This window comes from Neofelis nebulosa, chromosome 13 (genome assembly GCF_028018385.1).
Source record: "Neofelis nebulosa isolate mNeoNeb1 chromosome 13, mNeoNeb1.pri, whole genome shotgun sequence".
Classification (NCBI taxonomy): domain Eukaryota; kingdom Metazoa; phylum Chordata; class Mammalia; order Carnivora; family Felidae; genus Neofelis; species Neofelis nebulosa.
Window position 1 is genome coordinate 29,582,685 of NC_080794.1, and position 10,436 is coordinate 29,593,120.

Here is a 10,436-nt window from a genome sequence, read left to right on the forward strand (position 1 = left end):
CTAAAGAGAACACGAGTTAACAAACAAAACAAGACAGAAGAAAACAGTAATCAAAGAACTGAATCTCTACCACTAAATTAAGAAGATGGAAGAAACTAGTCAAAAAAGGAGGAAGTCCCAAAAGGACTTGAATAATGGGGCTATAAAAATTAAAAAAGAGCAAAGGTTCAGGGAGATCTTATTAAGATTTTATTTTTAAGTAATCTCTACACCCAAAGAGGGGCTCAAACCCACAACCCAAAATCAAGACTCACATGCACCGTCGACAGAGCCAGCCAGGCACCCCAGGAAGAACATTTATCATAGCAATAGAAGAGGCCTGTGTTTTGTTGTTGTTTTTACTTTGAAAGTCTGTGAATTACTAATCATTTAAAGAAGTAATTTTTCACTCCTTTTAATCAATTTGAACTATAGACTATTTTCATCAAAAAATCAAATATAAGCTGATAAAACATTCCAAGTGTATGAGAAAATATTATTGAATTATTTCAATATTATTGAAAATATTATTGAATTAATTATTGAATAATTATACAATTATTATTGTAACTTTGGGATATTTATTCTACTGCAATTTCTACAATCATAAAAATTCAAATTTTATGAACTCATCTTGACCATCCAAAAGAAATACTAGGGTCGCTTGGGTGGGTCAATCACTTAAGCATCTGACTCTTGATTTTGGCTCAGGTCATGATCTCAGTTTGTGAGATCAAGCCCCCAACAGTTCAAGCCCCACAACAGCACAGAGCCTATTTGGAATTCTGCATCCCACCCCACCCCCACCCTCTGCCCCACTCCCTCCCCTGCTTGCATGTGCACATTCTCTCTCTCTCTCTCTCTCAAAATAAACTTTAAAAAATCCTCAACAGAAATCACATTATTTTAACACAAAATCACATTATCTTATAACAGATTTGTGGAATGTAACACAAAAAGTGTATCATAATGAAAACTTTCATTGACTCAGAATTAAGTGCTTTTGGGAGGAATCTGAAATTTATTTCTGCTTAATAAACATTTTATTCCAGGACATTCCAGGTAAAAACTATTAATATCATAATTCTGGAATTACAGAATAGAAAAAACTCTGAATCTAGACCAATTTTTTTTAATGTTTTTTATTTATTTTTGAGAGAGAGAGAGAGAGATGGAGCATGAGCAGGGGAGGGGCAGAGACAGAGAGGGAGACCCAGAATCGGAAGCAGGCTCCAGGCTCCCAGCTGTCAGCACAGAGCCTGATGCGGGGGCTTGAACCCACAGACTGTGAGATCATGACCTGAGCTGAAGTCAGATGCTCAACTGACTGAGCCACCCAGGAGCCCCTAGACTAATTTCATTCACTCACTAGATAAATGAGAAAACTGAGAACCAAACTGTAAATCAAGTGAAACATATAAACTATAAATCCAGTACTTTTGAGAAATATTTCAATGAAACCTAAGATCTTCTACATGTTCAGTTACATGGATTTATTTATACATACTTACAAGCAATTCCTATCTCTTCAAACTAATTTCAAAAAATGTTCTATTAAGACCTATTTTGTTGGGCTGTTTTGAACAAATACAGATGAAATTCTGTACCCGAAATTTGTAATGTATTAAGAAATATGTAATCCAAAACTTTTATTAATTCTAAAGGGGTCTGCCACCAATCAATCCCGAAAGTCAGATTCTACCGTATTCATACTTTTTATTAAAAGGTTTAAGCATTTATCTACCCTGCTCAATTTCAATAAATGAATTCCTATATGACTCCCAGTCCCAAATGGTTGAGAAATGGGGACTAGACTGTTATATCTCAGAATTTTAAGCCCTGTGTCCAACAGTGAAAGGATAACAAGCTGTTTTCTACTAATTAATCACTTATTCCATTATTAAATCAATAGGTTCTACATTATAAAATAAAGACTTTCATCAATGGTTTACTAGAATACTTTTATAAAATAGCTAGAATATAAAATTTTCTACATGAAAAGATTCCATCCAATTAAATAATTTCAAAGAATGTTTCAACATTTTGAAACTTTTTAATATTTCAGTAAGCATCTTAAAGGGCAAATTATGTAATTCTTAAAGATTTAGCAGATTAAGAATTTTTTATCAAATAAAATGTAAGTTTGTTAAAAATCTACACTGAAGAGACACCTGTGTGGCTCAGTCTGTTAGCATCCAGCTCTTGATTTTGGCTCAGGTCATTATCTCACAGTTTGTGGGTTCAAGCCCTGCACTGGGCTCTGCTCTGATTGTACAGATCCTGCTTGGGATTCTCTCTCTCTGCCCCTCCCCTGCTCTCTCTCTCTCTCTCTTTCTGAGCATAAATAAATAAACTCAAAAAAAAAAAATCTACATTGAAAACAACTGTTTACCTGAACATCAGGCAGAAATAGAATCACTGTCAAATTGAAACAAATGAAACTAGTAATGTTTGTTATCACTAAATCACCATTAAAAAACATCAATATTAATTTTTAAATAACAATCCTTTATCCCAAACCCTTCCAACTAGATGGACTTTAGAATTCAAAATTTTATAAAGTTAACTAGGGCATATATAGTGATAGCTAAATAGTGACACACTGCCGTCCATATGTCATATGTACATTACATGTAAAAGTATCTATGTTGTACATAAACCTGTGGAGTTTAGAGAAGCATCCTAAAATTAAACACATTAACATTTCTCTTACAAAATAAGAATATTCAGTTCATATTAGGTTTTACTTTTTAAAAAGTTCATTTGGTCAGGTTTTCCTGATGAATCATTACAAAAATTTTGTTGGTACAAAACTACAGTATTTGAATTTCAGAACTGTGGATAAAGAATAGTGTTCCTATAGGTATTTATCTGGCCAACAATAAACATACAACATTTATGGTATATAGCCTAAAAAATAAAGGTTAATTTCTTGTTAATTTCTGAAATATTAATAATACCTCTTTCCTGAAATTTCTTTGTAACTACAAGGGGTTTATAGCATACTTCCTGACATAATTATTCAAATGTTATTTCTTATTTTCCATTATTTAGGAACCTAGATATCTGTGTATCTTACATACATTTAAACCAATTTTTCAAAGCTTTGAAGACATGAAGACACAAAGCAGAATGTATCATCATTTCAGAAAATCATCACTGAACTATGACAAAAGTCTGAATGTCTCAATATCAAATAGCAAACAAGGCAAGAATGTCATGAAAATACTTCTTATGTGTGCTTTCCAAAAAAAATGGAATAGAATATTACCATGTATATCAATCAGTTAAAATGCTTTTAGTTCCACAGAAAAAACAACAGAGACAAAATAAAATGTATTCTCCCAAAATGAAAAATCCCATACATGAAAAATCCAACAGTAGTATTTGGGCTTTAGAAAACAATTTGATCTGTTTGTCAGTTTTGCCCTCAAACTGGTTGACCTTAAAGCAGGGAAATGGCTGTAGCAATTTCAGCGTCATACCCACACACCACTATACCTGATTTCATTCTGATTGGACCTAATTAGTTAAGGCCTGCAACCATCAGTGTACCCAGAGGAGTTTAACTGCCTGATTATCTAAGGAATACCATGGCCCATAGTTTAGCCAAACCACACAATAGATAATGGATATTGCGGAAATAACCACCAAGGTACACAATGTCACAAAACAAAAAAAAAAAAATCCAAAAACAACAAAAAAAGAGACACTCAAAATTAATAAATAGTAATAGGTAATTGATCCCCATCATTCATACATATTTTTAAAGTTTCTTTATTTATTTTGAGAGAGACAGACAGAGACAGCATGAGCAGGGGAGGGGCAGAGAGAGGGAGAGAGAGAATCCCAAGCAGGCTGTGCTGTCAGCACAGAGCCCAATGTAGGGCTCAAACTCATGAACTATGGGGTCATGACCTGAGCTGAAACCAAGAGCCTGATGCTTAACCAGCTGAGCCACCCAGGTGCCTCTATTTCTCATTTTTAAATACCCAGCTTAATACCTGGCCTTTTACAAACGTGATTATTTGTAAATCCATTCTTTGCATCATTTAAATTTCCATATAAGAAGGTTTTTAGTATATTTAACTTTGATGACTTGACTGTCATGAATGATATTCATAATTTAAAACTATATTTCCTAATTTTCATTCATCTACGTAAACAAAATACTGTGGAAAACAAAATATTATTCCAGGTTTGCTGTGAAATAATTTTAAAATGCTAAACCATAATCCAACTAGCTTCCACATAAAAACCAAATCATATCACAGTTAAGAGGAGGAAAAATAAATTTAGCACCTGCTTTTTACACACAAAAAAGTTACTGAATAGACACAATCTGTAGAATCACTAAGATCAGAAATTTTAAGGATTCTTTTTCTTCTTTCCAATGAGAATAACCAAAATCTTCAAAATTACCATTATCCTGCTTATTTCCTATTAGAAACACCTATTGGCGAAACAAACCTATTTTGTAAAATCAAGTCAACATTAATACATGCCCTACAAAACCGAACCATTGATTACAGTCATTAAACAGTGGTTTACAAAAACACAGACCAATGTAAATATTAAAATAGGTATGCACATGTATAGAGAGATATTAAAGTGAATTTGGAAATGTAAATTCGAAGATATACAAATGGAAAAATATTACCGTTTGAAGTTATCAACAAAAAATTAAATACCGCAGGACACTACCAATAAATTTCATGGATTATGCAGTCGTAAATCAACCCTGCAAAGGCTAGTCAGTCAATGCCTAGCCTCTACTCCGCCCCTTACCTCCAACCTGTCCCCAAGTGAAAACGTGCTTGGAACACTAACACAGCATATCCCGTCTTGAAACGGTGTACATTCCTACACTACTGAAAGAAAATATTGGCAGGATCATTTGAAAGGAAAAGAAAGAAAGCAAACCAAAGGACACTTCAGGCTCGGCAGGTTGTAGCATTTTAATTTATAATATTCCTTGCTTTATTTAAAATCGTATAAAACCCAGGATGTCTTTTAAAGCACTATTCACTTTCTAAAAAACCACAACACTATGGAAAAAAAAAATGAAAACAAGGGGTGGGTTAATTTCTATAACCCGTCAAATCAAAAATTTTCATTTTCATCGTTTCCAGTTAGAAATCCAAGCATCTGTATAAAGAGGTTGTATCAAGACGTCGCCACTACACAGTGTTTGCCTCGAAAACATACACAATCCCAGGACTGCCGGAAAAACCAAAGATCTGTCTTTTTCCTTTTCTCTCTCCCCTTCAGCAGCCTTACTGCCTAAGTTTTAAGTCTCCAACCCCTGCACTACTAAGACTTTTGCAAGGAAAGAGATGCTGGTGAAGATGGCCCCCTACCGCCATGAGTGGTCTTGTGTTCTGTCCGCCACCCCCACCTGCCCCAGCGGCTCCGGCTCACAGCCCCGCCTTCGGTAAGGTCTCCCCGGCGGCCACCGCGGGCCATGACCCCCCCGCCCCTCTCCCAGACAGCAGCCAAGGGACCCGGCGGGGCGTGGGCAGGAGCCCGGGTCTCCCTCTCCGGACACTGGACAACACACCACTCCCACGGGGGAGCCACTTGCGAAGAGACCCCGGCAGGGGATGACGGCTAAGCGGCTGACTGCTCCAAAGAGGGGCGTGACCGCCAGCCTGCTGGGAGGCGCAAGGTACCAGAGGTAACCCCACAAGGTGCTGCTGCCGCCAGGGACCAGTGGTGCAGGCGTGGGCCAGGAGGCTGAGGGACACTCGCTCTCTTACCGCCAGGTCCGGGTTTCGGCTGTCCCTGTGTGACACAGCTCGGATGACCCCTGCTCGCCAGCCCCGCCAACAGCGTCCACTCTCCCCGTGCTCTGGCCGAGCCTCTTCGCCGACCGCCACGCACAAGAACCGCTTCCCCACCAGTTCCAGCCGCGTCTCCACCGCCATAGCCATCACTGCCGAAGCGGCTGCTGCCTCCTCCACTGCGAGGTAATCGGTGAAACCCCGCTCCTACCGGCCGCCCATGCTGAGGAGGAGAGAGGACTGGGGGACCGCGGCAGCCCCGCGAGCAAGCGAGCGTCGATTCGGGGGCGCACCGGACGCTCTGTCCAGAAGGGCACAGCGACCTCGGTCTGTGGCAGTCCTCAACACTCCCCTGGACTCCCGACTCGCAGCCTCTGACTGTAATCGCGCGCGCACGCGCGCACACACACGCGCACACACGCGCGCGCGCGCACACGCGCACACACACACACACACACACACACACACACACACACACACACACAAACTGACAGAAATCCCCACACCAGTCGCCTTCAGGCAGCCCCGGTCACTGCCGCCACCTCGTCGTGGACAGCACTACCCCGCCTCCCCCTCCACTCGCAGGCTGCGAGCGCCGCGTCTCCTTCCGCCGGCGCGGGCAGGGAGCCGCGGGAGACGGTCGGAGGAACAACCCCACTCGGAAAGTAGTGCCCCACGACGCTGCCGCGCGGAGGCCGCGGTCCGAGCCAGTCTAAGAAGTATGGAGAGCGGTGGTAGAAAGAATGCTCCCCTTCCGTGGCACTAGGAAGAGCGTTTGAGGTTCACCTCTCTAATAGCTGCTCCCGCAGAATGGAGGGGGTAGGTGACCCAAAAGTGAGGCGTGCCGGTTCCACTCTGGGTCACAAAATAAACCCCAGGTTAAATGCCGCATCTCCAGAGCGCTGTTTTTCGGAACACATGCCGCCTGCTGCCTGAGTTAGCCCGAATTTCGCCCGAAACAGCAGTCCTGTAGTGACAGCGGCAAAGCAGAGCAACACTTTCCACTGAAAACAGTCACTGCAGAACAGTCCACAATTCTAAACAAAAAAATGAAGAAAACACTGTCATCCTTTCATCCTTCCCGTCTGCAACGACACTAATTACATGTTTGAACTATTCAGAGATTTACACCTCGCTACAGCTTTGTTGTAAGAATGCCAAACGCCCCGTGGAGGGCTTCTGTCACTGCCCCTAATGTTTACAGTCTCTGTGCCAATTTGAGTCCTTTCAGTACCAGCACATACCTCAAACTCACTAGTCATACAATAAAAACTGGGAAAGGCTCCGGATTCAGTTATTAGAAAATACTGTGGAAAGAAAAGGTTTTTAGCCAATCACAATTCAGGAAAATATATTATGTTTACTTCCCGTCCAATCACAAGACTTTGTAACCTATACACACAAAGATCTCAAACTTGGAATAATTACTCCTTCTTTGATCCAATCCTCGAGTTCTTCTAAATCAAACGTATCTTATACATGTCAGTGAGCAGTTCGATTTCAGACATACATCTTGAGAACTACAGACTAAGATTTCTAAAATCTCAACTTGAATTAAGGAGCCTGTAAAATAATCTGGTGAAAATTACCTAACATGGCAGGAAAAAAGAGTTAAGATCACATTCAGATACCAAATTATCAATGATCTGCTTTGGCATCTTGGGCACCACACAACTGTTCCAATGGAAATTGCTTGCTTCCCAATCTCACTTTCTAGGAGCAAGTGAGAAAATATAAATAGTCACTTAAGAGATGAAAATAACATTCTTATTACATAAATCCCACTCACTAAATTATGTAGTTGGAGTACTGATTGTCAGGTTGCCTTACATAAAACTGCCACCTGATTTCATTTTTATAGGCGAATTTCTAAATGGACTCCTAAGAACCCTCATAACATGTTGAGTGCTATCCTTTTAAGTACCCTGAAAAACATGTAAATCCACCAAATCAATCAAAGGATTTCAAGTGCAGAAGGCCCTATGTTTCATAACCTTTTCAATCAAATGTCTTATATTCCCAGTACTACATTCCAAATAGTATTCTATGAAGTCCCTGACTCTGGCCAGTGTCTATGGTTTATAAGAAAAAAGATCACGAATTTGTGGATATTCTGCTTTTTGAGAAGACTGAAGTGTATATATTTTTTAATGTAGAATAAAAAGGCCTTAAAGGATTTTTTGTTTGCTTGCTGGCATTTTTTGCTTTGTTTCAGAGAGTGTTGATACGGTTTTGCAAGCAACTCGTAACTGTAAGTAATATGGAATTAAAATAAATTTTAAAGTCAGATTTGAAACCTCAGAATTTTGTTACTTTACATACTTTACTTTTATAAAGATCCTCAGAAAAATGCATTAGTCCGTTTTACTTCAAGTTATAGTACCTCTCACTATATAGGTAAAGAGTGACACAGAAGTGTTTAAAATGACTAGGTTTACTTAGAAAAGCTCAAAAATCAAAAATATAAACTTGATCTTCTACTTTTTCCATCCCCCCATGTAATGTTTACATTAAGTAAACTCACCCCCCTCAATTCAAGCAAACCTCATACATCAAATATTTTTATATAAAACATACATTGCAAAATTACTCTGGTCTTTTTTTGTTTTGTTTTAAAGTTTATTTATTCATTTTCAGAGAAAGAAAGAGAGAAGGAGAGAGAGAGAGAGAGAGCATGCAAACAGGGGAGGGGGCAGAGAGAAGGGAGGAGAGAGAGAGAATCTCAAGCAGACTCCCCGCTGTCAGCACAGAGCCCTACGTGGGGCTCGAACTCACAAAATGGGAGATCATGACCTGAGTTGAAATCAAGAGTCAGATGCTTAACCACCTGAACCACCCAGGCGCCCCAAGATTATTTTGTTTTTTAAAAAACCATAAAAATTTATTCATAAAAACTATTTCTTTTATTTTTTTTAAAAGCTGACTTATAAAGGAAGGAAATATATTCATTGCAATGATAAGGGTCATAATTACCCACTTAATTATCAATAATTAGTAGTTCATGAAGCTTAGTTTCAGTAAGCAAATAGCCTACCAGCTATAAATTTTTCACTTTTTGATTTGGTGTAATTATAGAAAAGGCCAATTATCTGCTCTCCTAAATACGAGTATTCTGTGTCACTATAAGTGACAACAGAAAAAACACAGAGAGAAAAAATCGACTGCATGAATCTTATAATAATATTTACTATTTATGGAAAACTTACACTATGTGTCAAACATTATGCTAAGTACTTTACATCTATAATCTTACTTTATTTTAAAGATGAAGGAAATGAGGTTTAGAGAAGTTTAGTTACTCATCTAAGCATACACATAAGGATGATTACAAAACTAGGCCTTACGATTCCAAAGCACCCTGCATTATGCTAAATTGTCACTTAAAAGAAACATGAAGGTCAGTCAACAAATTGCTACCTCCTTATTAACACAAGTTATTCATAACTTATTTACTTACTTAGCACTTGTTATGTGTCTCACACCCTGCAAGTTTTGGAGATAGGTCCTGTGTCCTTGAGAAGCTCATAGTGTATGTGGAAAAACAGACAATAGAAATGCTTCAGTTTGTTTATTTAAGGAAGCATCAATAGAATGGCATACAAGATAAGTTTAGTGTATTTTAACAAATAATTTTCAAATCTATTATAACTTAGAGGCTTTTATTAATTGTCAACTGTAAAGACTGGATTGAATTATGGGGTCACTGACTTTATACACAAGCCCATCTACGAACTGTGAAAGTCAATATTACGATGAAGGAAGCCAGGGTAATGTGTTTAATAAAGTACTTCTTCTACATAATTAATAAATGAATAAATAAATAAATAAATAAATCTAAAAATAAAAAATAAGAATAAAAAAATAAAATGAAGGAATCCAAGAATTACAACTGAATTACACAAGTGGAAGACCAAGAACAGAATGGAAATAAATTTATGTTACTGTGGTTATTATTAAACCTTAAATAATTTCCATTTAAGTATTTCCCTAAGCACTTATTTAAACTGAATTCCTTGATCATATTTATGTTAATGAAAATATAACTCAAATGTCACTTCCTAAAGAAAGCCATCTCTGATTCCCAGACTAGGTCGAATCCCCCCCCCCCCCAACTATGGATTTTCAAAACATTCCCTATTTGTCTTAGTACTTTACCACAACTGCACTTATACCATTAATTGTATAATTGATTGCTTTATATCTGTGTCTCTTGATAGGGTATAAGCTCCAATAAGGGCAAGCACAATGTATCTTTTTCCTAACTATACCCCCAGTATCAACTAAACTTTGTGCAGAGTAGATACTCAGTAAATGCTATCAAATCAAGTAATGAATATATCAAAATGTACCTTTTTCTAAATCCAACCAAGTTAAGCAGAACTTCAAATCTCTATATCAAGAGTCATAAATATGAGTTTACGTTCTTTCTACAGTTATTCATTGCCTTTAAAATAATGGCTTATACACATTATTTCATTTCATTATAGAGGTACAATGTAAAGCCTTCATAAAACTTGCGCTTCCCAGAAAAGCAAGGTTGTTCTTGGGGATAATTCCTAAAGAACACATACAAAGAAAGAGTTACAGTTGACAAGAAAAACATTCATTTCGTTACCAAACTACCAATTTGATGCAAACCCAAAAATGATCCTATGAGTATATATCCAAAACACC

The 10,436-nt window shown here is 38.1% G+C and overlaps 1 protein-coding gene across 4 annotated transcripts in view; it reads right to left on the bottom strand.

The window, feature by feature from the left end:
• The window catches only part of JMJD1C (jumonji domain containing 1C), a 264,455-nt gene extending 258,342 nt beyond the window's left edge, over positions 1-6,113 (bottom strand). For 2 of the 4 annotated variants that reach the window (XM_058696459.1, XM_058696457.1), the window contains exon 1: positions 5,739-6,109. In XM_058696459.1, the coding sequence (XP_058552442.1) occupies positions 5,739-5,912 (174 nt within the window). In that variant the 5' untranslated portion in view covers positions 5,913-6,109. Of the gene's footprint in view, positions 1-5,738 lie in introns of all 4 variants that reach the window. The other 2 variants (XM_058696458.1, XM_058696463.1) reach the window with 2 other exon arrangements.
• Positions 6,114-10,436: the final 4,323 nt, after the last annotated feature.